The sequence below is a fragment of the Apium graveolens genome, chromosome 9, assembly GCF_009905375.1.
Source record: "Apium graveolens cultivar Ventura chromosome 9, ASM990537v1, whole genome shotgun sequence".
NCBI classification, from domain to species: domain Eukaryota; kingdom Viridiplantae; phylum Streptophyta; class Magnoliopsida; order Apiales; family Apiaceae; genus Apium; species Apium graveolens.
Window position 1 is genome coordinate 269261785 of NC_133655.1, and position 27739 is coordinate 269289523.

Consider the following 27739-nt stretch of genomic DNA (forward strand, 5'->3'; position numbering starts at 1 on the left):
TCGTGAAATTAATCAAATCAATTTCGGGATTTTACACATAAATTAATTAAACAAGTATGCTCGATTCGAATCAGCTCGAATTACGTCTGGTTCAAAAACATATGTTCTGATAAAATAAAACAGTAGTCTGATTTTTCTCCTTTTTTAAGTTTACCGCAAACAAAACAATTAAAAAAAGTACTTATGAAAAACTAGTTGTGAAGTGCCTTATCTTCAACACGTCACCTTGTTTCACTTCCAGTTATTACATCCTCCTCCTCCTCATCACTTTTTAGACAACAAATGACGTCATCCACGGTGGCTTCGCCGCCGTTAAACTCGCCGGCGCTGACCCACCTCACATCTCTCTCCATCATCTCCTCCTCCTCCACCTCACTACTTTCACTAACTCACCACAACAAAACAATGGGCCGCAGCCGGAGAAGATGGGCTGGTCATATAAACATTCTTGATCATGGGCCACCAAGGCCCATCAAGGCCATGGCCTCATTAGGTGGTTTGTTGGGTGGGATATTTAAAGGAACTGATACTGGTGAGTCCACTAGACAGCAGTATAGTTCAACTGTTGCTGCTGTTAATAAGTTTGAAAGTGAAGTTTCTGGTCTTAGTGATGCACAGTTGAGAGATAGGACTTGTTTGCTTAAGGAGAGAGCTAGTAAGGGTGATTCTTTGGACTCCCTTTTACCTGTAAGTACTCGTTTTTCGAGATTATTTATTTATCGAGATTATTATTACAATGTCTTTATTAGTATGTTGGGATTGAAAACACACTGTGATTGTTATGTTGGCATTGAGAAAAAAACATTAATGTATCGAGATTATTCGTTTACGGAGATTATGATTACAATGTCTCTATTATGTTAGGATTATCAATACATTGTGGATTATTAAGTCGGAATTGAGAAAACACATTAATTTGTCGAGATTTTACGTTGTATGGCTATTAGTTAGGATCAAAATGAATTTGTTAGATCATGGTTTGTTTTTTGTCTATTTATTTATAGGTTTTTCTAGTGTGTGCCCATGGGCACATGCTAAACACCGAATATTATAAATTTAGTTCATTTTGATTGGTGTAGTTTTTGTGTATGCAGTCCATCGTTATTAAGAAGGAGGAGCAGATCAAAATGAGCTAAACTTATGAAAATTGGTGCTTAGTGTGTGCCAATGGGCACATCGTAGGAAAACCGTTATTTATATTTAGCTTATCTTATATAATTTTGTGTACAGAGTAGTTAGGAAATGATTCGGTTTATGGATAATTTCTAATTCTAGTATGGGGTGTATTGGTTGAAATGATTTACAGTTGTAGTTGTCATTAGCACTATAGTCATTATTTATGACGAGTCTGCCAGATTTAACTGCTAGGGGAAAGAGTTCGTTTAGCCCGTCTTTGTTATTTGTAGGAAAGTAATTGATCAAATGATGTGATGTTCATTGATTACGGCTCAAATCAGATCTGTTGAAGTCGTATTGTAGCTACAGTAGTTTGAAACAAGTAACAAGGTGGTAAAACTTCGGTAGCTTTGTTTTCAGCTATTATGTTATGATTTTTAGGTCGTATAATATGGTTTTGGCAAATCCAATAACAATCCACCAAATTACATTTAAAGCTTGCTTATGTAAATCGCGATATGTTAAATTTCTCGGACCAAGGGAGAGTGTAGGCTAAAACCGTAACTATACCAAAATATGCAGAATCCTGAATGTAAGTTCTTCCTTTTTTGCCGCTTTGTGTTGTAGGCTTGAGTGCTAAGTGTGGAGTCTGACTAGAGGTACTCATTTGTGTCACATCACTCGAGGAAGTTAAGTAGTAATTTTAATGTGAAGTTTTGAGAAAGTTATACCATTGACTCCGAAATTCTTAGGGAGTGCGGAGAATGTTAGTAATATTTCTTTCATATGAGATGTTAGTCTAATGAAAATGTTTATTAATGTACTTATTCTAATATGGCATAAGTTTGAGTAATCCAGTAATAGGCTTTTGAACTGTTACCACACTATTCAAACCCCCACCCATAGGTGATATTGCTGGTCATTCCTAATTTGGAAACCTTAATGGAGTAACCTCATATGCTTTCTGCACAAAGAAAGTCAAATACAATCACATAATGCTCTTGTCCTAAATGTTTCTTTCTTCTCGGTTTACTTCTGCTTTCTCTGATTACAGGTTCCCCTCAATTTATTTAGTAAAATCTGTCTGTTTCCTTGCAGGAGGCATTTGCTATTGTCAGAGAGGCTTCGAAAAGGGTTCTAGGCCTTCGTCCTTTTGACGTGCAACTTATAGGTCTGATCAGTTATCTCTACCTTTCTGTCCAGTAAACGCTTACCGCTGACTGAAAGGAATAATTTGTATAAGTATATACTGGTTGATGGCAAAATGATAATCGAAGGAAAATATAACCGAGTAACCTTACCTTTTATTTTATTTTTGAAATCGAGTACCTACCAGGCTACCCCTACCTAAATATATGGCATATAGAGTTATCTACTATACAGAATGCATTATAGATGTCATCTGTCAACAATAGTTGCAGATCTTGCACATGGGCGCCTCATATGTTGCAGATGGTCATTTCTATTTACCAATAAGAGCTGCTAAAGAAGAATTCAGATCTTCTCGAACAACATTCCGTCTTTACTTTTAGTTCATTCGTTTTTTATAATTTAGGTGGCATGGTTCTACATAAGGGAGAAATCGCTGAAATGAGGACTGGTGAAGGAAAGACGCTTGTCGCCATATTGCCAGCTTATTTGAATGCTTTAAGCGGTAAAGGAGTCCATGTTGTTACCGTTAATGATTATTTGGCTCGACGTGATTGTGAATGGGTTGGTCAGGTTCCTAGATTTCTTGGATTGAAGGTTGGCCTAATTCAACGTATGTAATTTTTGTTCTTTTATATATATGTATATATCACATCTATATGGTTTGATCTTATAAGCTCAGTTCCAGTTAGCTAAGAATTGGGTCATATCAGTTCCTTGTTGAATCTTTCATTTTGTAAGTCAACAATTAGGCAAACTTTTTTTATATAAATATATGATACTACTTCGGTCCCAAACTATACGATTTTAGGCATATAACGAGGCACTTGTACATAATATATTTGAACAAAAAAAATGGAACTTTAAATTTTATTCTAAAGAAAAAAAGCAAAGAAATAATATCTGCAGATCCTTCATTTTTGTGCCTTGAAGTGCATGTAAATAGTCGAAGGATCATATTAATCGGGACAGGGAATAAATATTTAGGGGAAACCTGCCATATCTAAGTTTGTGATTGACAAAAATGAGAGGGATTTATAAATCGTATAAAAATGAAAATGCTATTCTCACACAGTTTTCAACCCTAGAAATTTTGAAGAGAGTTTACTGATAAATGAACCTATGCTAGTAGAATCTTAGATCGGTCTAGCCTTCGAAATTACTGGAGTAGTGATCTCATATTTACTTGCAGGTATACTTTAAGATGTTTGTTGAGAGTTTTCAGTGCATGTAACCGCATATTTTAAATATATTACATAATTAGCATTGGTGGAGAATGTGATTGAGAGTTATGAGCTGTATGGGTAAATGAAATTTAATAGCCAAACTAGCATTCCGTTATCAACCTAAAGAATGTCATTGTGGAAATTAAGTATGTTTATGTAGTTGTTCCGTGAAGTCACCTAGAGTTCCATAGTATACCTATATACTTTATCATACATATCAAAAGATACAGTTTGTTTCTTTCTGCTCCTAGAACAAGTTATTAATATTTGGAACTAGTATAGTGTTTGATTCGATTGTCTTGTGCAATAACTGTGGTTTGCTTTTGTGGGTAGCCTCTGGTTTGATACTTTCTCCACTTTAACGATGAAATGTTTATGTTGGCAGAGAATATGACAAGTGAGCAAAGGAGGGAGAATTACTTATGTGACATCACGTATGTCACCAATAGTGAGCTTGGTTTTGATTACTTGAGAGATAATCTTGCCACGGAAAGTAAATTTTGTTTTGTCCAATAAAAACTATAACTATCGCTGGATGCTTATTTGTCAACAGTGGTTAATTTCATTTTCATCATTAGAATTTTTTTGTTTTACAGAATGTTGATGAGCTTGTAATGAGGAAATTTAATTACTGTGTAATTGATGAGGTTGATTCCATCCTTATTGATGAAGCAAGAACTCCTCTCATTATATCTGGACCTGCTGATAAACCAAGTGACCGGTACTATAAAGCTGCAAAGATAGCTGCTGCATTTGAGCGAGAGATACACTACACTGTAAGTAAATATGCTCATTATTGTTTTACCTTACATCGTGCTATTGTTCTAATCAAGTCTTTACAGCGTCACCTAATAGTAAGTATTCTTTTTAGTTGGATATAGTTTTCACAGTGCTAATGAATGCATTGAAATGTATAACTAGAAGGTTGTATATACACTATAGATAGGAACTTGAGTCCTTCATGCTAACCACTGATCTAGTTAAAATATTTGTATTCTTTTCTGAAGTTCCTATAAGAGAGGAAGTAAAGTTGTATTACTTTCTGTAGTACAACTATAAGGATTTATACAAATGTATAATATCAGTTACATATCAATCATAGCAGCAATTCTAGCCTAGTTAATAATCTGTATATTTGAATTAAAACTATAATCATAACTGTACATGTAATATTTGACTAATCCCTTCATTGTAGCTGTATTAAGGATGTGCAGCCATGATTTTAGCCATTACTTGAATTATGTGTGGAATTATCTTTAACATGCCCCCGCAAGATGGACGATCTTTCAATGAGGCCAATCTTGGACAATAATGTTTGAAATCTTACACGCGCAAGAGGCTTCGTTAAAGCATCAGCTAATTGATCATTACCAGAGATGTAAGAAACACGAATAACACCACTTTGAACATGTTCACGAACAAAATGATAGTCTAGACCAAGGTGCTTCATCTTTGAGTGAAATTTCGGATTGGCAGCAACATATGTTGCTCCCATATTGTCACAATAGATGGCAGGTGGACTATTTGGTGGATGTCCAAGTTCTGTGAGAAGATTCAGGACCCCAGTTGTGCTAGCAACGACACGATACTCTGCTTCAGTGGAAGAACGTGCTAATGTTTTTTGTTTTCGAGAGCTCCATGAAATGGGATTCCGACCAAGGTATACAATATAGCCAGTAGTAGATATATAATCATCTTTGTCGTCGGCCCAGTCAGCATCCGAAAAGGCATGTAAACAAGTAGGAGAGTTGCGGTGGAGAAGGAGACCATGATGAAGAGTGCCTGCAAGATATCTCAGTAATCTTTTTAGAGCAACAAAATGATGATCAGTGGGCTTGTGCATGTATTGAGACAACATGTTCACAGTAAAAGCAAGATCAGGACGAGTTAGTGATAAATATTGTAAGCTGCCAACAATCGCCCGGAATTCAGCTGGATTTGAAATTGATGTGCCCGAGTCAAGTGATAGAGGTGGATGAGAAATCATAGGTGTTGGAGTAGGCTTAGCACTGGACATATTTGTTTTCGAAAGTATGTCTTGAATATATTTTTGTTGGCTGAGAAATAAACCTTGCGAGTGTAGTACTACTTCAATTCCGAGAAAATAAGAAAGAACACCAAGATCTTTTAATGAGAAACGATGAAAGAGTTGAGATATTATAGAATTAAGGAGGGAACTATTAGAACCTGTGAGAATTATATCATCAACATACACTAAAACATAGAATATGTCTTGACCACGACGCAGAATAAATAAAGAGGAGTCTGAGATAGAGTTGCGAAAACCAAGGCTTAAAAGATAGGTTTTTAGCTCATTGTACCAGGCTCGGGGAGATTGTTTGAGACCGTATATAGGTTTACGTAATTTACATACGTAAGGAGTATGTGTAGAATCAACAAATCCAGGGGGTTGGATCATGTAAACATCTTCTTTGAGGGTGCCTTGGAGAAAAGCATTATTAATATCTACTTGCCGGAGAGGCCAATTTTGAGTTACAGCAAGTGAAAGCACAGTTCTTACAGTTGCGGGTTTGACAACAGGGCTAAAGGTTTCTGTATAGTCAAGACCAGGGCGTTGATGAAACCCCTTAGCTACTAGATGAGCCTTGTGTCGCTCAATCGAACCATCAGGATTATATTTGGTACGATAAACCCATTTACAACCGATGAGATTTTGTGTAGGAGATGGAGGGACTAAATCCCAAGTATTATTTTTGAGTAGTGCATCAAACTCAACGTGCATGGCATTCCTCCATAGAGGATTACGAAGAGCTTGACTGATATTAGTGGGTTCTTGTGAAGTATCTTGGACGGTAGCAGTGAGATTGAGTTTATTTATGGGTTTGCGGATTCCATTTTGTAATCTAGTGGTATAAGCAGGTGGAGGAGGGGGTGGGGGTGGAGTAGTTTGAGTAGAATTAGTAGAAGATGAAGTTGAGTGAGGCGAGAGGGATGGAGATGGTGAAGGTGATGTCAAAGGTGTATCGTCATCAACATTAGTGGATTCATTATGAGAAGTGTTTGTGAGTGTTTGGGGTAATAAGGGAAGTGAGATTGCGCACCAGTGATCAATATTTTCTGTAGTGGGTGAAGAGTAAGATATGTTTAACGAGGCAAACGGAAATTTCTGTTCCACAAACTTAACATGGCGAGACACATATATTTTATTTGTGTTTGGATTTAAACAAAAATAAGCACTTTGGGTAATTGAGTACCCAACAAATACACATGGAATAGATCGTGGATCAAGTTTATTAGAAGTATATGGACGCAACCATGGATAACAAAGACACCCAAAACTTCGTAGTTTTTGATAATTTGGTGGATGGCCATATATTTTATGAAATGGAGACGTGTAGTGGAGAGTAGAAGTAGGCATTCTATTTATAAGGTACACTGCAGTATTAAAGGCTAGTGTCCAATATTTTCGAGGCATGGAAGCATGAGATAGAAGTGAGAGTCCCGTCTCGACAATATGACGATGACGTCTTTCAGAATAACCATTGTGTTCAGGGGTGTGTGGAGGCGAAGTAAGATGAGTAATACCAGAAGCATCAAAAAGAGGATCAAGACCTTTATATTCACCCCCGTTGTCACTGAAAATGGTAATAATTGACTTTTGAAAAAATTTCTCCACTTTTAATTTAAATTGAATGAAAATTTCCTTAGCTTCAGATTTTATTTTGAGGGGATAGTACCACATATATTTGGTAAAGTGATCAACAAAAAGAATATAGTACTTGTAGCCATCATATGAGAGAGTGGGTGAGGTCCAAACATCAGTATAAATAACATCAAGAGGGCCATTAGAGGAAATAGAGTTTTGATAAAATGGCATCTTATGACTTTTATTATAATCACAAGAATTACAATGAAAACCAGTACATTTAGGAATGGAGAGATTGAAATTTGAACTGATGAACTGTAAAATAGCATGCGATGGATGGCCTAAACGATGATGCCAATTATTGGTGGAGAGAGAGCTAGTGGAAGTGTGAATGGCAGGTGAGGATGGGATACCATTCATAGATGCCAGATTTAGTTGGTCCGCGGAGAAGCGATACTCCTGTCCGAAGATCCTTCACATGAAAAGAATTAGGTGAAAAAGTAATTGATGAGTTATTATCACGACAAAATTTAGATATAGAGATTATGTTACGAGATACAGAGGGAACGTGAAGAATATGTTTAAGATGAAAATTAGAAGAGGGAGTTAAAAAAGATGTAGAACCAGTATTGGCTATGTCTAAGCCTGAACCATCTCCAATGATGAGTTCTTCAGTACCATCATAGGGAGAGTGAAGAGCAAATTTGTCAAGATCATTTGTCACATGGTGCGTCGCCCCGCTATCAAGTAACCAACCATTTTGAGAATTGTTTGAAGATGTTGCAGCATATGCTCGAGGGTGACTGGAGGGCTGATATGACTTGAATGCGAATCGATTTTGTGGTGGTGGTTGTATAGGTGATGCATTAAACTGATTTGTAGGTGGGATTGCGTTAGGAAATTGTTGTCGAAAAATGGGACAATGAGTAACATAATGTCCTTGAGCACAACACCATTGACAACGTCCGTTGTAGGGACGAGAAGCACGAACGGAGATAGTGAAGATTGTGTGGGAGTAGGGAGAATGCCATTGGAATTATGAGCAGAATGGTTTGAACGATTATTCTTGAAAGTGTTCTTGGCAGCATAGTTGACAGTAGCAGGAAAAGGATTTACCGAGGAAACTTTATGTTTGATAGAGAGTTCTCGATTAATGATGTTAGGTCACACACACTGTAGAGGGGGGTGAATACAGTGTATAATACAATCAAATCGAACTTTAATATATTAAGTAACAGAAAACAAACTTTATTGAAACAATACTCTGTTACAGTATGGAACTGTTACCTCTCAGTGATGAACAAATATCACGAGAGCTGCTAGGGTTACAATGAATAATCTTCTCGAATATGATAACACTTATAGTGTAAACCCTATGTCTGTGTTTATATACTACACAGTTACAAGATAATCGCTAATTGATATGGAATATAATTCTGCTTCCTAAAATATATCAATCAGATTTCTTTTCTTCCAAGTATTCCATTCTTCACGGAACTCCTTCTTCATGCATATCTCTTCTTATGTTTATCTCGATCTTCTTTCCTTTAATCAGCTAATGTCCTTATCTGAACGTCCTTCAGCACTTAAGTTCTGATATCTAACTTCTGATGATTATCTCCTGATAATATAAGTACTGATATCCTTAAGTCCTGACTTCCAGTATAAGTACTGATTAATGGTTAAGTACTGACTTGTCCTGTTAAGTAAGATCTGAAATCTAAACATAAATTATATTAGCCATGACATTATCAAATATATCTAACAATCTCCCCCAACTTGTAAATTAGCATAATATACAAGTTTAACAGATATTTGATTATGTCAAAAACATTAAGTACAAATGCATGAGAATTAGACTAGATAACTACAACTTACAGTCCTTAAAGCTTTACCAATATTCAACTTCTGATAACAACTTCAGTCTGTACAAATATCAGAATTTAAGCAGTTGTAGATCTTCGACTTGGCTTTATCATCTGATCTCTTTGATGTCAGGAGTTGTTGTGAGATAGTTCTTCAACAAACATTTCTCAGCATATCTGAGTTCATCAATCATTCTCCTTTTGGCATCTTTAAGCTCTGCAGTATCTTCACCAATTTGAAAGATTGCAGCTCTGAGATCATTGATCTTTGCTTTTCTTATATCCTGATCCAGTCTGATCAAATAAGCTTTATCAGACTCAAGATTGAATTCAACAGCCCTGTACCCCAGAAAGGTAGTTATAATCTTAGCAGTATTGGGCTTCATTTCAACTATATCACCATTGTGATCTCTGTACTTTGGAACGTATGTGCTGTCAGACTTAACAGAATAAAGCCTTTTCTGTCTCTGAATCTGTTCTTTCAAATAGTTTGCAGCAGTTCCTGTTATTCTGTCATCCACTTGAAGTAAGAATAGAACATGCTCCAATTCTTCAAAATACTTCAATGGAATGGCATTTTGTCTTATATGATAAACCCTACCATCTGTCATGAAGTACAACAAGATGTATTCTTTCAAGTAGGTATGGTAAACCATTTGTACAGATTCCAGTTGATTCAATCTCTCAGGAGTTGCTCCAATACCTGGTTCACTCAAGGAAGTTGGATCATTGGTAGTGTTATGTATTCTTCTTTCATCAGCACTTCCCAATCCAGTTTTATCTCTTGCTTCCTTTCCAGTAACTACTCTTGCTTCAAAACCACTTGCAGTAGTCTTCAAAGGTTGAGTCTGTTTTGCTTTAGTGAATCCTGGTAGGAGTGTCTTTGGTCTATCTTCTGATATCAAGTTAACTTGAGCTATGTCAGAGGTTACTTGCTTCTTCTGAATATCAGAACTTACAATTTCTTGACTCTGAACAACTTGAGCCATGTCAGAGGTTGTTTTAAGAACTTTTCTTGAAGTCAGAGCAAGATCATCTTTTTCATCAGTAATTTCTTCATCCTCGGGAGGCACATAAACCTTGATAGGTTCACCAATCTTTTCTTTACCTTTGGATCTTGGATCTATCTGCGGTTGTGATCTAGCCAATATTGCTTCAGTATGTGTCCTTTCTTTGATCACAATGCCTTTGAGTTTTGGAAGTGGCTTTTTACCAGAAGCTTCAGATTTAGATGTGACTTTCTCTGATTTAAGCCTGGCTTCTTCTTTCATTAAACTCTCCAAGTCCATTCCTGGATTTTCCTGAAGAAATAACTGTCTTGACATTTCCTCATCAAGATCTAAAAGTTCATCAGAACTTATCCTTTTACCAGTAGCAGAACTTATTCTTTTCCCAGTATCAGAACTTGTCCTGTGACTAACTTGTCTTGATGTGAATCATCTACCTTGACTATGACCTCTACCCATTCCAGGGTTTCCTTGATCATCTTTTTCATCATCCTTTCCTGTCAGTGTCTTGTCAGTCTTGCATTTGGACTTAATTACTTTCTCCCCCTTTTTGGCATCAGCAGGTAGTAGAAGAGAGATAAGCAATTCCACTGAGGATTGGATTTCAGTCAGTTGTGATTGCTGAGAAGCTTGATTTTTCAGAATATCATCAATCTGAGCTTGTTGATGATCTTGAGTCTTCTCGATATAAGCAATCCTGTCAATGGTAGGTTGGAAGAACTTTTTCTTATCAATTTTCCAAACTTGTTCCTGTTTGATAAAGTTTTCCTGAATCTTGTGTAGCTCTGCATGAGTAGTTGAGTGAAGACCTTGTAGATGTTTAGTACTCAATGCAGTGACTCTAAGCTGGGTTTTGAAATCATCAGAATTTAACATTTCATCAGCTTTAGTCAAGTGCTCAACAAGATGCTTTTTAGTTGGAACACATGAAACTGAGTTCCATTCCTTAGTCCACTCCTGACCTGCAGGAGTTTCACTCCAAGGTACTGGTGCTTCTCCGGTAACAAATTTCTTAACCAGTTCAGACTTTAGAATAGTCTGTTGAGGAGAATGTCCTGAAGGACCTGCTGTATCAGCATCTGCAGTTGGAGCAGCATCACCAGTATCTCCAGAATTTGCAGCATCAGAACTTACAGAATCGGTATCCTCTGATAAAATAACAGTGTGAGTAGCAATGGAGGCTTCAGCATCCTCTAATTGCTGATCTTGTTCTAAGTTCTGATCAACAGCCAAATCCTGATGCTCACCTAAAGTCTGATCATCAGCATCATTATGCAGAGAAGGTGTTGTTGATAACTCTGGAGTTTGAACATCATCAGTAATAGGTGTTGTAGAAGGATTAGTTGTTGTTGGAGCTTCTAAGAGAATTACTTCAGGCACAACCAAGTTTTGAACATCGATATCAGCACTTGTGCCTGGATCAACAGGAGACACAGATGGTGTGTTAGCCTTTTCAGAAACAGCTTCCTGAGATGGAGTTGATGGAGAAGTGACTGGAGCAAATTCCTTGTCTTGTGAGATCAGAGATTCCTGATCCCCTTCCTTAGCTGCTTCCTCTTCATCATCTGAAACTGGCCTTTTTGCCCTCTGTTTCTTGTATCTCTTTGTTGATTTGGATTCCTTGGGAGTTTCAGGAACTGTCATTCTTCTAAGCCTTTTGAGAAGCCTAGATCCCCCAATTCCAGAATCCTTTTGAGAAGTCTCTTTCTCATCTTCACCTTCAACAGGTTCTGAAGAAGGAACCTGTTCCTCAGTATCGGATTCATCTCTCAAGGCAATCCTCCTTCTCTTTTGAGGTGTTTGAGGAACAGTCTTTGTCCTCTTTGGCTTGGAGGATGAAGACTTCACAGTAGGTGCTGAGGATGAGGGTTGATCAGTCTGTGAAGTGGAGAGATAGGATTTGAGATATGTCCTGAGGGTAGGTTGAGTAGAATGAGTGGTAGGTGCTGAGGATGATGGTTTTTGGGTGTTTGTTGTTGGTTGGACATCAGAGTAAACAGATCTATAAGTATCAGGATCAGCATTTACTAGGATCTGTTTTACAGACTGAGGAATCTGTAATGGTCTAACCACTAATTTCTTAGTGTCAGCATTTACCAGGTCATTAAAGTAGCGTTTTGCAACTTTAAAAGGTGGGGTTGAGGAACTGACTAATTGAGGTTCATCAGTACAAAAAGTATAAATAAGTTGACAGAATCTAGCAAAATAGACAACATTCCTATCCTCTGTCACCCTATCCCCAATAAAACCAATTATACCAGTTGCAAAATCAAAATGAGTTTGATTGATAATAGCATACCCGATATGCTGACTCAGAATTGGGATAGCATCAAAATTCGAACATTTGTTCCCATAAGCTTTGGTGATGCAGTCGAAGAAGAAGCTCCATTCTCTTCTGATATGAGCCCGTTTCAACTGCCCAAGTTTTGCCAAACTCTTTTCATACCCCAAATTTGCCATTAACTCCTGAAGAGCTGATTCTTCTGAAATTGAAAAAATACAACCTTCTAGAAGATGTAGAGCCTTGCGTATTGTACCAGGAGTGACTGCATAAGAAGAATCACCCACTTCGAAAACAATACTAGGAGTGCCATGTTTACCACCATCATCAAAGTGCCCAGTCCGCCAAAACGTCAGAACTTGTTGGCTCGAAAAGACTGAAGGCTGGGTCAGTGCATACCCAATCTCACTGTGTGCAAGAAGATCTTGCACAAAATGCAATTCAGATGGAGCGTCAACATGATTAAGAATTGCAGCATAGTTGTTTGGAACAAACTTAGCTCCATCAATGATTAAATCCTTAGGTGCCATGTGAAAAATTGAGATTTAAAAGTGTCTGTTAGGTGTTTGATAAAATGTCTGTATGAAAAACCAACGTGAGAGAAAGAGAGAGTAAAAACAAGTAGAGAGAAAAAGTATGAAGGAAATAAAAGATTAAAGAAATCCTTTCTCTGTCGTACTTATACTCTGAAAAAAAATGTTACCGTTGGACACCTGTCAGACATGCAGTAATAACAGATAGTTACTGGGTGCGAGAAAACAGTAATCATTACTTGCCCACTTGCCTGTTTTCAAGGAAAACCCGTTCCACTTACCCAGATATTCCATTAATCAAGGTGAAACAGTTTTAATTCAAAATTGAAACCGTTCCCACTGATTTAATTAATTTTCACTGCAACATTAATATTCTGAAAAGAAATCAAGTGAAGGTGACCAAGATAAATTATATGAGTAAGTACTGATAAAGGAAAATCAGAACTTAAATTATTTCAAAATTTATATGGTCATCATAATATGAATAATTACCAGGATTTATCAATGCATTACTAAATAACTTAGAGACAAAATCTTGAAATAAAAACAAATTTCATTAATATATCAAGAGAATACATTCATGAAATGAAAATTACATCAGTACTTATACAAGATTTCCCTAAGCTACTAAACCTAACATCAACAGCCTTAGTCCTAGCTCAAGAAGCAGGTCAAGGCTGATGATGAAGAAAAACAGGAAGAAGACGAGATTAAATCATTTCTTCTTCCTACTCTCGACAAACAGAATGGCGAGTCGGATGATACGCTCTTGCTGGCGGAGAGCTTCCAGCCTTTCCTCCTCCAATCGCTCCAGATGGCGATGGTAGTCCATATAGAAGAACAGGAGGTGGGTCAGTACTTCGTGTGGGACAGAGTCCCATATCTTCTCAGGAATGGCCGTGACGTGCCATTCCTGCTGCCAATCGGCACAGCTTAGCTCCGTATTGAAGTTTTGGTAGTTCAAAAACATGTTGTATCTGACCATTGTGTTTTTGAAAGAAAAAGTATGAAGGTAAGTTTGTGAGAAAGAATTTGATGGGAAGGCTGATGTGAAGAGGCTGTTTATATAGGGAAGAGAATGCCAGGAGACGTAAAGGTTTTTAATGCTGACAGGTAGAATTAATTCTACCTCGTCTCCCCAGACTTGAAAAAAGAATAACATTCATTGGAAAGAGAAAACATGGTTGAATGCGCACAAGACACAAGTAAAAGTTGACTGTTCAAGTACGAGTACCATTAATCCTAACCATAGTGACTATTAATCTTCCACTTCACATGTTCTAGTTTGTACCGAAACTGTTATCAAATTTTATCCACAGATAAGTCAAGTAAAGAATTTAGACTACAATATCAGAACTTAGACTTATTTCAGAACTTAACAGTCATCAGAACATAATTTCTTAACTCGAAAAAAAATGCTTATCTGAGTAAATCCTCATACAAGTTCTGAGTTATACTCTTCAGAACTTAATCTTCAGAATATGCAGCCAGAACTTGTCCTCAGAATTAGTGCAAGGTGATACAATGACTGTTTATCTAAAACAACATAGACCACCATAGTAATTTTCATCATTCAGATGGAGTGATTAGTGTGTGCATCAAGCTAAATAGCAGACAAAGAGTAAAGTCTGATTCAATTCAGTACATCTTAGAAATAAGGCATAACTAAAATTTTGCTAAAGAGCTGTCATTATCCTGAAACCTACTGATGAATGAGTTCATGCTTGAGTCCACCTCAACTGATTTGTGCTAATTTTATGCATCTTTTTAAATTCTATTTTACAGTGGCTCCTCAGTGTAAGTGAGTCACGACTGCTTATCAGAATTTATGCTATTATCAGAGTATTTCTCCAGTAATCATAGAGTGTGAAAAGTCACCAAGAAAATATTTTGCTTTTCTAATGCATATTTACTTAATACCAGCAATGCACTTGGGTCTTCCCTTCCACATTTTTACTCTAGATCTCAAAGGAGTACCTGATTTTATTCTTTGATCCTTTTGATTTTTCTTTTTATAAGTGAGGTTTATCAGCACTTAGTACATTCAGCAGTTTTACTAGTATCAGAACTTAACAGATGAGTAACATTATTCTAATTTGTGACTTAGTAATAAGATAAACAAAGTAAACTCAACTAAGCTCAATTATCAGAATTTGCTTGTGTCATAAAATTTTCACAGAAATAATTACTTCTTACATGGGATCATTTGTTTATTGAAGACTACTAGGTCAGTATCTAACACAATTATCCTCATAGGATTGAATGGTTACTTAGACAGACATATCACTTATCAGAGTTTAGAAACATATATCAGACAACAGTCAGTACTTAAAAACATTTATCAATTAATCACAGAATACACAAAGAGATTAAATTCTGTAAATACTGATCATAAAGTCTGATAATACAGAACAAGACTAAGCAGATTTAGAGAAAGAACCTGAAATCAATCCAAGTTCATTTACCAATCTTGTAAAAGTGGCTTCACACAGTGGTTTTGTGAAGATATCTGCTAGTTGTTGATCTGTTGGAACAAAATGCAATTCCACTGTACCTTCATCCACATGTTCCCTTATGAAGTGGTACCTGATGCTGATGTGCTTTGTCATAGAGTGTTGAACTGGATTACCTGTCATAGCAATAGCACTTTGATTATCACAGTAAATAGGGATTTTGAAATATGTTAACCCATAATCCAGTAGCTGATTCTTCATCCAAAGAATCTGTGCACAACAGCTTCCTGCAGCAATATACTCTGCTTCTGCAGTTGATGTGGAAATTGACTTTTGTTTCTTGCTGAACCAAGAAACCAGTCTGCCTCCAAGGAATTGGCAGCTTCCACTTGTGCTTTTCCTGTCAATTTTGCAACCTGCAAAATCTGCATCTGAGTAACCTATTAGTGTAAAATCTGATTCTCTAGGATACCACAATTCCAGATCAGCTGTTCCTTTAAGATACTTAAAGATTCTTTTCACAGCTGTTAAGTGAGGTTCTCTTGGATCTGCTTGAAATCTTGCACAAAGACAGGTAGCATACATGATATCAGGTCTACTAGCAGTTAGATAGAGTAGAGAGCCAATCATACCTCTGTAATCAGTAATATCTACTGATTTACCAGTATCCTTATCCAGTTTTGTTGCAGTGGCCATGGGAGTGGATGCACTTGAACAATCTTGCATTCCAAATTTCTTCAGCAAGTTTCTGGTGTACTTAGTTTGACAAATAAAAGTGACTTCTTTATTCTGCTTGACTTGAAGGCCCAGAAAATAGCTAAGTTCCCCCATCATACTCATCTGATATCTTGACTGCATTAGTTTGGCAAACTTTTTGCAAAGTCTGTCATTTGTAGAAAAGAATTATAGAGACATTCATTTGATGTAGATGTTCTAGTTCTGACACCTGCATCAGGATTTCCAATAATTAAGTCAGGTGTATGTGATTTAGTCCACTTCCTTGCAGATGGAAGGTTTTCTCTAGAACTGGATGCTCCCCCATGATCCATGCTGTCTTCATTTTCATTTTCTGATGCTCCCCTGAAACTATGCTCTCTGAGTTGGATTCTTCAGAATTTAGATTTTCAGCACTATCAGAATTTGGCTTATCAGAACTTGACGAATCAGAACTTGAAGAGTCAGATGTATGTTCTGATGTTTCTTGAGATGTGGTAGGATCTTGAGTATGCTCCCCCTGCATAGGTGCATCTTCCTTTGCAATAGACATGACATTCACTGGACCAAATAGATCAACATGTAGTAGATGATAAGGATCAAGAATTGATGATTCAGTCTTGCTCTTAAAAGAAGATTTTCTTTGTTTGGCTTTCTGACAGGAATCATAAAGGCTATCAGGAGCAAATACTGACTTTGGCAGTCCTCTCACAAGATTTTTCTTGACCAGTTCATTTATATTGTTGAAATTTAAATGAGAGAATTTCTTATGCCAATTCCAGCTTTCTTCAATTGATGCTCTGCTCATCAGACAAATTGCAGAACCATCAGTACTTGTTGAAAGCTTAGCTTCATAAATGTTACCACGCCTGTATCCTTTCAGAACAACTTTGCCTTTAGATTTACTCACAATTTCACAGTGTTCTTCAAAGAAATCAACATGATAACCTCTGTCACAGATTTGACTTATACTCAGCAGATTGTGTTTAAGTCCTGAGACCAGAGCTACTTCTTTAATTATGACATTTCCAAGATTGATATTGCCATATCCCAATGTTTTTCCAATGTTACCATCTCCATAAGAAACACTTGGGCCAGCTTTCTCCACAAAGTCTGATAGCAGGGCCTTATTTTCAGTCATATGTCCTGAACATCCATTGTCCAGAACTAGAATATTTTTCCTGTTGTCCTGCAATCACAAAGACCACTAATTATTAGTTTTAAGGACCCAGACTTGCTTGGATCCTTTGGCCTTATTAAGTTTGTTAACATTTGCAGCGGATTTAGCATTAGAGTTTATGTTAACATTTTTCTTATCAGAACTTACACTATGAGACTTTGAATCAGAATTTACACTAGAAGGAACAATGGAAACTTTCTTCAAAGAAGGTTTTATTTGATAATAATCATAGTACAAACTATAATATTCCTTACAAGTATAAATGGAATGCCATAAACTACCACAATGAAAACAAGGATTTTGTGGTTTGTATCTAACAGACTGACTCTTAACTCCTAATTTTGAAGGTAAGGAGTTAATATTCTTATTCTTTTTGCAAAAAGAAGCCAGATGGTTAGAACTTCCACAGTTATGACATGTTTTCCTAGGAGCATCAGGAACAAGTTTATAATCGTTGCTTTTATTCACACCTTCCTTTCCATTCCTATTTTTCCTAGGTGATTTTACCTTGTTTGCATTTTTAACATCTTTCAGCTTATGCTTAAGCTGCTTCTTTATCATTAAGCCTATGTTCACTTCAGCTGTCTTTTCCTGTTTTAGTTTGTCAGAAGTTAATTCCTCTTTAACTTCTGATTTCTCATTTTCAGACTTTACAGTTACAAACTTAACAGGTTTTAACTTTGGCTTTTGCTTAACAACAGGCTTAATTTCTTCAGTTCCTTTATCATTCTTATCTTCTCCATAACCTAAGCCCTCTTTCCAGTTTCCACTACTTAGCAAATTTTGAGTTGTTTTGCCAGAATTAGTCCAAGTCCTGATAATCTCTCTTTCCTTTTCTAACTCAGTTTTTAGAGATTCATTCATTTTTAGCACTTCATCCCTAACATAAAAAGCATCATCTCTATCCTTCTGAGTTTGATGGAACATGACTAACTCTTTTTCTAAGAAATCATTTCTTTTCTTAAAAGCAAGATTTTCAGAAGTTAATCTTTCACATGTTAAAGTTTGATCTCTATAACTAACAAACATGGTTTTAAGATATCTTCTCAACTCATTAATATCATCAGTATGAAAAGCATAAGTAGTCTGAGGTACCTTTGTTTCAGCAGCTTCAGAACTGCTCTCAACACTTTCTTTATCAGCATTTGCCATCAATGCATATTTCTCCTCACTTTCAGAGTCTGAGGTGTCTGTCCAGCTTTTCTGCTTTGTGACAAGAGCCTTGCCTTTGTCACCCTTTGCCTTCTTGCAATCAGGAGATATGTGGTCTTTCTCACCACAGTTATAGCATTTAACATTTGTATAATCTCCTCTGTCAGACTTTCCTCCTCTCTGCCTTCAGACCTTCTGAAATTCTTCTTATCATAACTTATGCCTTTCCTGGAAAACTTCTTTCCCTTCCTGAACTTCCTGTATGCAATCTTTGTGATTCCTTTCACCATAAGAGCACACAGCTTCATCATCTCCTCATCAGCATCAGTCTCAGGCAAGCTTTCAGAATCTGAGTCATCATTACTTTTAGAACTTGATGACTCAGTTTCAGACTTTATGAAAAGAGCTTTACCCTTGTCTTTCCTTGAGGAAGCTGCTTTGGGGGATTCTTCTTCAGCCTTAAGAGCAACTGTCCTTGACTTTCCTCCTTTCCTCTTGCTTCTTTGTTCCATCTCAAGTTCATGAGTCTTGAGCATTCCATAGATTTCATCAAGAGTTGTTTCATCAAGATTGTAGTTGTCTCTTATTGTCGTTGCCTTCAAATCCCAGCATTCAGGAAGAGCTAACAGGAATTTAAGGTTTGAATCTTCAAGATCATACTCTTTATCAACCAATGACAAATCATTCAAAAGTTTGACAAATCTATCATATAAATCATTCAATGACTCATTAGTCTTTGAGTCAAAATGTTCATACTCTTGAGTGAGTATTGTCTTCCTGTTCTTCTTAATTGTGTCAGTTCCCTGACACCTTGTTTCCAGAGCATCCCATATCTCCTTAACAGTCTTGCAGTTGATTACCCTGTTTGACATTACATTATCAATGGCACTATGCAGTAAGTGTCGTACCTTAGCATCCTTAGCAATTGATGCTATATCTTCAGCAGTATAATCACTCTTCTCCTTTGGTACGCTCTTTGCTGCTTCACCTGCAACTGCAACTGCAATAGCGAGCTTGGTTGGTTTGTGAGGCCCTTCCTTGATTCTATCAAGGTATTCTGGATATGTTGCTTCCAGGAACATGGTCATCCTTACCTTCCATATGGGATATTCAGATGGTCTCAGTATGGGAACTCTGATAGTCTCATACCGACTTTGAATTTGTGTCTTTGGAGGTTCTTCAGTTTTGGTAGGCTTAGTTGGAGTTTCTGTGTCAGACATGATTGTGTTTGGATCTTTAACTGTATGTGTGTTAACAGATTAGCTCTGATACCACTTGTTAGGTCACACACACTGTAGAGGGGGTGAATACAGTGTATAATACAATCAAATCGAACTTTAATATATTAAGTAACAGAAAACAAACTTTATTGAAACAATAAACTCTGTTACGGTATGGAACTGTTACCTCTCAGTGATGAACAAATATCACGAGAGCTGCTAGGGTTACAATGAATAATCTTCTCGAATATGATAACACTTATAGTGTAAACCCTATGTCTGTGTTTATATACTACACAGTTACAAGATAATCGCTAATTGATATGGAATATAATTCTGCTTCCTAAAATATATCAATCAGATATCTTTTCTTCCAAGTATTCCATTCTTCACGGAACTCCTTCTTCATGCATATCTCTTCTTATGTTTATCTCGATCTTCTTTCCTTTAATCAGCTACTGTCCTTATCTGAACGTCCTTCAACACTTAAGTTCTGATATCTAACTTCTGATGATTATCTCCTGATAATATAAGTACTGATATCCTTAAGTCCTGACTTAGGGTTACAATGAATAATCTTCTCGAATATGATAACACTTATAGTGTAAACCCTATGTCTGTGTTTATATACTACACAGTTACAAGATAATCGCTAATTGATATGGAATATAATTCTGCTTCCTAAAATATATCAATCAGATATCTTTTCTTTCAAGTATTCCATTCTTCACGGAACTCCTTCTTCATGCATATCTCTTCTTATGTTTATCTCGATCTTCTTTCCTTTAATCAGCTACTGTCCTTATCTGAACGTCCTTCAGCACTTAAGTTCTGATATCTAACTTCTGATGATTATCTCCTGATAATATAAGTACTGATATCCTTAAGTCCTGACTTCCAGTATAAGTACTGATTAATGGTTAAGTACTGACTTGTCCTGTTAAGTAAGATCTGAAATCTAAACATAAATTATATTAGCCATGACATTATCAAATATATCTAACAAATGAGTTTTTCATGTAATTCATCAAATGAGATGGGAGTATCACGGCTATAAACAGCATTGACAATATTTTCGTAATCTGGATCATTTAGCTGTTCAAAAATTCTATCCACAATATCATCAGACTCCAAGGGACGACCAAGAGAGGCAAGCTAGTCTGCACAATTTTTAAATTCCTGCATATATTCAGTTATTGACTTGTTTCCTTTGGTGATGTTGTGAAGGCGTTCCTTAATCTGTTTGAGATGTCCTTTAGACGGGTTAGCATAAGTTTTTGCAAGAGTTTGCCATGCCTCATGGGTGGTATGACATTGAGAGATGAGAGGGACAAGAGATGGTGATAAAGTTCTAACAAGAGCTCCAAGAATAAGTTTGTCTTGACGAAACCATGTTGTATAAGCAGGGTTTGGGGATGAGGTTTGGTCACTGGTGACTGTTTTGGGAGGTGCAGGAAAAGAGCCATCGATGAATTTGTATAAATCATATCCAAGAAGTGTTGCCTCTAGTTGAGTTTTCCATGAGATATAGTTATTGGATGTGAGTTTGATTATGTGATGAAGAGAAATGAGGATGAAGGGTTTTGTAGGATCAGAATTGTTGGGAATAGTGGATTGGGAATCGGCAGAAGCGCCATTGATAGTATAGAAGGGAAGAAGCAGATGAAAAAAAAAATGGATCTAACCTCTGATACCATATAAGAGAGGAAGGAAAATTGTATTACTTTCTGTAGTACAACTATAAGGATTTATACAAATGTATAATATCAGTTACATATCAATCATAGCAGCAATTCTAGCCTAGTTAATAATCTGTATATTTGAATTAAAACTATAATCATAACTGTACATGTAATATTTGACTAATCCCTTCATTGTAGCTGTATTAAGGATGTGCAGCGATGATTTTAGCCATTACTTGAATTATGTGTGGAATTATCTTTAACAGTTCCTAGGCAGACAGTTATACCTAGGAAACTTATGACCAGTACTGTTATTCCAAGATCTCCTAATGGGTTAATACGCACATAAGTAATATTCTCGAACAATAAAGAAAGCAGTTATTTAGGCTTGGAATAAAGTACGATGTAAGTGGTAGGTACCTTATATATTTGGCTCTCAATCTCATGGTGTGCCTGAAGCCGTTAATGCACATGGGGAAAAGTTCTTTAACTGCTTAAGTTTTCTTTTACTATACATATGTGGTATTTCCTTAAAGATACGTAATTAGAGATCATTCGTAAAACCAACTCATTCATAAGCTTTCAGTCTTCAACTCTTGTCATGCACCATTTTTTAGTTCTAAATTTAACCGCGAGGTTTGATAATCCGCTAAGCTTATCCTGATAGATTTTCGATGTTCACAAGTTTCTGCAATAGTGCAATGTAAAATATGTGAGTGTTTTAAGTTGTAGCTTTCTGCTTTCTGACAAGAAATACAGAAGACATCTAAAGCATAGAAAACTCTTCCAAAAATTTGCATGGTTTTTTGCAGGTTGACGAGAAGCAGAAAAGTGTGTTAATTACTGAACAGGGTTATGTAGATGCAGAGGAGATTTTAAATGTAAAGGATTTATATGATCCTAGAGAACAGTGGGCATCATATCTTTTGAATGCAATAAAGGCGAAGGAACTTTTCCTTGGAGATGTGAACTATATAATTCGTGATAAGGAGGTTCTTATTGTTGATGAATTTACTGGTCGAGTTATGCAGGTGATTCGTTTTCTTCAGTTGTAGCTTGTAAAACATGTGCTACATATTTAGTATGTAATGCTCTATCCTGCAATTGTACCCGTGCTGCAATTGCACCAATTGCTGAAGCCTCATAATCCTAATACATAAATAAATGTAATTGAATTTTATATGAACTTATTCAGCGTTGGGAAGTGAGAATTAGACTTTTTTAAACCATACTGTTACTTTGTCTTTAGGGGAGGAGGTGGAGCGATGGACTTCATCAGGCAGTTGAAGCAAAAGAAGGCTTGCCTATTCAGAACGAAACAGTTACTTTGGCTTCTATTAGTTACCAAAACTTCTTTCTCCAGGTTTGATCGCTTTTCTCAATTTTTTAGCTCTTGTTTTACGCAAGGTATATTCCAATTATGCCTTTCTATTTAAGTTAGTAGTGTTCATGATTCATCTTTCTGTTATAGTTTCCAAAACTCTGTGGCATGACGGGTACTGCAGCCACTGAGAGTGCAGAATTTGAAAGTATATACAAGCTCAAAGTTACTATTGTCCCTACAAACAGAGCTATGATTAGAAAGGTTAGTTGACATTAAATTTCATTATAACATCTTTAACCATATGCTTATGATATCAAATTCAAATAAGAAAACTCGATTTCAAAGTAATGTCAAAAAGAATGATATTATCGGCTCTTTCGCTTTTCATCTAATTGTTTAATCTGTATGAAAAATGCTCGAATCAGAATACAACCTTTACATACTGTATTTTCAGGATGATTCTGATGTGGTCTTCAAAGCAACTACGGGAAAATGGCGGGCTGTTGTGGCTGAGATTTCTAGGATGCACAAAACAGGTCGTCCTGTGCTTGTTGGTACAACTAGCGTTGAACAAAGCGATACAGTGTCAATGCAACTGCATGAAGCTGGAATTTCCCATGAGGTAATGTTTATTTGCTTCAAAATTAGACTATTCCATTAATGACTTCCTTTTGACCACCAGTGCATATTAGATGCTTGTAAAACATAAACTTCTAGCATCCTGAAAACGTTTTCACCGAGTAAATTCATGTAAAGGTTCTCAATGCAAAACCAGAGAATGTGGAGCGAGAAGCTGAGATTGTAGCACAGAGTGGTCGACTTGGGTCAGTTACAATTGCGACAAATATGGCAGGACGTGGGACAGATATTATACTTGGAGGAAATGCAGAATTTATGGCGAGGTTAAAGTTACGCGAAATGCTCATGCCGAGGTATTTCCAGGTTGAAAAGGGTTACCTACATCTAGTTTGTTTATTCTGGTAAACACATATTGCATGCAGTACTGCAAGAATGTAAGAAATACTAAGAATAGTTCAAAAGAATGTAATAACCCCTCTTACATTCTGCCATTTATATTCGTGGGAAACTGTGATCAGGCGTCTGAGATATATTTGGTGTCTTTGCACCATTATAATTACCGTGATCATGTTTGTAACCGATGTCTGCATGACTGCTCTTCGTTTCTTGCTTGCCCTTCATTAGCTATAAGTTAATTCTGAAATAAGATTACTTTTGTAGCCATTGATTCCATTAGAATCATTTGAGTAAGAGAGCATGCAATCAACTTGATCTAAAACTCTAACTTTTAATGATGGAATAACTGAACAAGTTTAAAGTGTGATTGTGTGAATATGTTTTATTGTTCTGCAGAGTTGTTAAACCAGGCGATGGAGTTTATGTTTCTGTGAAGAAGCCTATCCCGAAGAAAACATGGAAGGTCAGTTTATGATATTATTTTTTGTGAATTGTTCTGAACTATTTTTTCGGACCCTCAAGATGTTCTATTATTGATCACCTTACACAATCTGCCAGGTGAATGACAGTCTATTTCCTTGTGAACTATCAAAAGAAAAAATCAATTTGGCTGAGGAAGCTGTAGAGTTGGCTGCCAAAACATGGGGGCAGTGGTCGTTAACTGAACTTGAAGCAGAGGAACGACTATCTTATTCTTGTGAGAAGGTGAAAAAATTGAAAGGATATTGATCATTCCGTCACATATGTTTATCTGTTAATATTATATGCCTAGGTATTTTTACATGATGTGATCGTACACTGATTTTGGTTGTTGACACTACCATTGTATAGTAGGCCACGCTTGTTTTCCCTCGACTTATACATTAATTTTTGATGGCAGGGTCCAGTTCAGGATGAAGTAATAGCAAAACTGCGCCATGCCTTCCGAGAAATTGGTATGGAGTACAAGGTCTACACTGACGAAGAAAGGAAGAAGGTAGCTTACGTTTCCTTTACTGCCTCATCATCAGTTTTGTTTATTGTAACCAAGATTTGAGTTGTTATGAGTGAGAAAAATTGAACTGCCAAGGGGAAGGGAAGAATGCAATGAAATTGTATGGTCCTATATGTACCAATAGGTTTAAAGACCTTTGACAGAAATCTTGCTGTATAACAAGTATAAAAAGTACAATTCGATAACATTTAGATTCCATTTATCTCCTAAAAGAAATATGAAATACCTATATGTGGAAAAAACTGCTAAAAGAGCGTGACCACCTACATTTTTAGAATGCCAAATCAATAATGTTCTAAGAAATGTAAATTCAGTAGGATGCTTTTAGATAAGTTTGTCTCATTCAGATAAGCAAAACATCTTAAATCTTAATAATTTGATCTGATGTTTAAGAGGTCTAAATTTTGTGTCAGGCTTACCAAAAATATTAAGGACCTAAAACTTCTTTTATACAAGTACAAGTGTACTTAAACAATTTGGTTTTTTCTTAAACCCTGAATTCCTAATAGGTGGTAGAAGCTGGCGGTCTTCATGTGGTTGGGACAGAACGCCATGAATCACGTCGCATCGACAACCAGGTGCAACTTTCTTAATCAAGCATCAGATGAAAACTCACACACATTCCATCCCTCCGTAATTTCTTCACCTACCTAATTTATTCTGGGTAAACAGTACCTATGTTTTATAAACATTTTGAAATGTTATATCAATAGTTGCGTGGTCGAAGTGGTAGGCAAGGAGATCCTGGAAGTTCTCGCTTTTTTCTTAGTCTTGAAGATAACATTTTCAGAATTTTTGGCGGAGACCGGATTCAGGTTTGGTTTTTTAACCTGGTGATGCTCCTCATGATGATGTGAATGATTTTCCTAGACAGTCTCTGATACTGTCATATGTAGGGGTTGATGAGAGCCTTTAGAGTTGAGGACCTGCCAATTGAATCAAAAATGCTGACTAAAGCTCTAGATGAAGCTCAGAGAAAAGTTGAAAATTACTTCTTTGATATACGTAAGCAATTATTTGAGTATGATGAGGTCTTAAATAGCCAAAGAGATCGCGTATATACAGAGAGAAGACGCGCATTAGAATCTGACAATCTCCAACCTCTACTTGTTGAGTATGCTGAATTAACAATGGATGACATCTTAGAGGTAATTTAAATTCAGCATTGTTATCGTTTGCCTTTGCCCTAAGAAGACAGTTGGTAATTGGTCATGCTTTAAATTTCTGTTTATGATATTTAAAAGATGCAACTATTCAAATGTTTAGAATATACGAAAAGGAGAACTGGCTGGTACTTTTCGATTCAAATGATATCGAAACTCATCTTATCTACAGGTGTTTATGTTTATTTAATTTTGTTTTTTCTTTTGAAATCTGAATAGGCAAACATAGGTTCTGATGCTTCAAAGGAAAGTTGGGACCTTCAAAAGCTCGTTGCAAAGGTTCAACAGTAAGAACTTCCCTTGTGCTTATTTTGAAATTGTTCTAAATTTTTTAGGTTTCACAGTGTAAGAATTTCATAACCGTGGGGTTGAAATCTATATCTCATCTCTTATGTCTAGCTAATCCCTGATGCTCACACACTGCAGCATTTGACCATTTAACTTTTAGTATGAAAACAGTTCTCAACACATAATTGCATGTAGGTATTGCAATCTATTGAGTGATTTAACCCCAGAACTGCTGGCAAGCAAATGCTCAAATTATGAGGAGTTGCAGGATTACCTTCGACTTCGTGGTCGAGAAGCTTATCTGCTGAAAAGGGTATGGTTTCATGTTTTACTAATTTTAGATCTACAGTGTAGGCGTCCTATTCCAACCATCTCAACAAAATTAATTCACTTAAGATATTTTCTTTAGGAAATTGTGGAAAAAGAAGAATTAGGTTTGATGAAGGAAGCAGAAAGGTTCCTTATTTTAAGTAACATAGATCGACTGTGGAAAGAGCACTTGCAAGCACTAAAATTTGTTCAGCAAGCAGTCGGTTTACGTGGATATGCCCAACGTGATCCACTTATTGAGTACAAGCTAGAAGGCTATAATCTTTTTATAGAGATGATGGCACAAATTAGAAGAAACGTTATATATTCTATATACCAGGTTTGTAAAATTTTCCATTGAGCAATAAGAGCAAAGCTAACTTATTCTCTGTACCTGGTTTTGTGCATTATTGCGCATCTTTAACTGCTGTAAGTTTTCCACCGAACAGTTTAAACATGTGATGATAAAGGAAAAGGAGCAAGCTGACAAATCAAGCAAGCTTGACAAGAACGGAGAGGGCAGTGCCAGCAAAAAAGCAAATCCAGTTGGTGCTGGTGAGACGACGTCATAAATTGTCACCGGCAAGGCTTAGTGCACAAGACATACCAATACTATTGCAGGTATTTAAAACGGTACACCAATATTATGATCAGTCAAATTTTGTTAGTAATATGTCAAAGCTTAAATTACCATAGTAGAACACTGTTCATACGCAGGCCCTGTATATTTTGTGAAGGTGTTGTAAATTGTGTCATAGCCAAAAGACTAAATTGAAATGTAGAGAGGCGCTAGGTTAATGAGAGGCTGATGTGGTTATAACATTCATGTCGGTAAAAATTTGTTGACAATATAACACGGTACAATGTGCTCGAATAAAGATCGTTTTCCCTCCCTCTGCTAAAGAATCACATTTTAAAGTTGAAATGAAGAAAATTTTATCAAGGAGACTTGCATTTGTTTGTCTAACGAGAAATGTATAGTGGAATACTAACAAGTACTAATAATCAGAATTTGTAATCACTAAACTCTTTTAAGTCAGCATCAACTTGAACGTTAAAATGGAACTTCTTTGGATAAGACCTTGAAGTTTCTTTAGTTTTCAATGTAGGTGAAGCATTTCATATGGGAATGGTACGAAAAAGATTGTGAAAAGCCCACCTGATTCGGCCTGGAAAAATCTGGCTCGATAGAATTAGGGTTGGGTTGGGCCGGGCCGTGACCCTTTTCCATTGGGTGAAAATCTGACCCCATCCCAAATATGAAAAAGCTTGGAATTTGCGAATGGAGGATTATAATACGAGTTGTTTAAAAGAGTGAAAAAATACGCTATTATTATATGAAATTTCGCAAAAGATCCTGAAAGATTGTTTTCTTAAATAAATTATACGTAAATTGAAAATGCTGATTCGGTCCGGTCTAATAAGAGCCCGGTATTTTTCAAGAAAATTTGGTGAAATTATAAAATGGATCAAACAACTTTAAAAAGTTTTTAAAAATGGA

At 36.4% G+C, this 27739-nt stretch overlaps 1 protein-coding gene across 3 annotated transcripts; it reads left to right on the top strand.

Moving 5' to 3' along the window:
* Positions 1-189: 189 nt before the first annotated feature.
* On the top strand, positions 190-27606 carry LOC141683931 (protein translocase subunit SECA1, chloroplastic-like). 3 transcript variants are annotated; one of them, XM_074488742.1, is made up of 21 exons: positions 190-687; positions 2215-2287; positions 2672-2878; positions 3877-3979; positions 4087-4267; positions 21998-22216; positions 22435-22548; positions 22657-22770; positions 22964-23131; positions 23266-23441; positions 23881-23947; positions 24043-24189; positions 24365-24460; positions 24988-25056; positions 25192-25293; positions 25375-25626; positions 25861-25928; positions 26125-26242; positions 26339-26578; positions 26688-26859; positions 27336-27606. In XM_074488742.1, the coding sequence occupies exons 1-20, from the start codon at positions 283-285 to the stop codon at positions 26808-26810; spliced, it is 3042 nt and encodes a 1013-aa protein (XP_074344843.1). In that variant the 5' UTR covers positions 190-282; the 3' UTR covers positions 26811-26859; positions 27336-27606. The 3 variants fall into 3 exon arrangements, with proteins under 3 accessions (XP_074344843.1, XP_074344842.1, XP_074344841.1); XM_074488741.1 differs by having other exon boundaries at positions 27348-27606; XM_074488740.1 differs by lacking the exon at positions 27336-27606 and having other exon boundaries at positions 26688-27132.
* Positions 27607-27739: the final 133 nt, after the last annotated feature.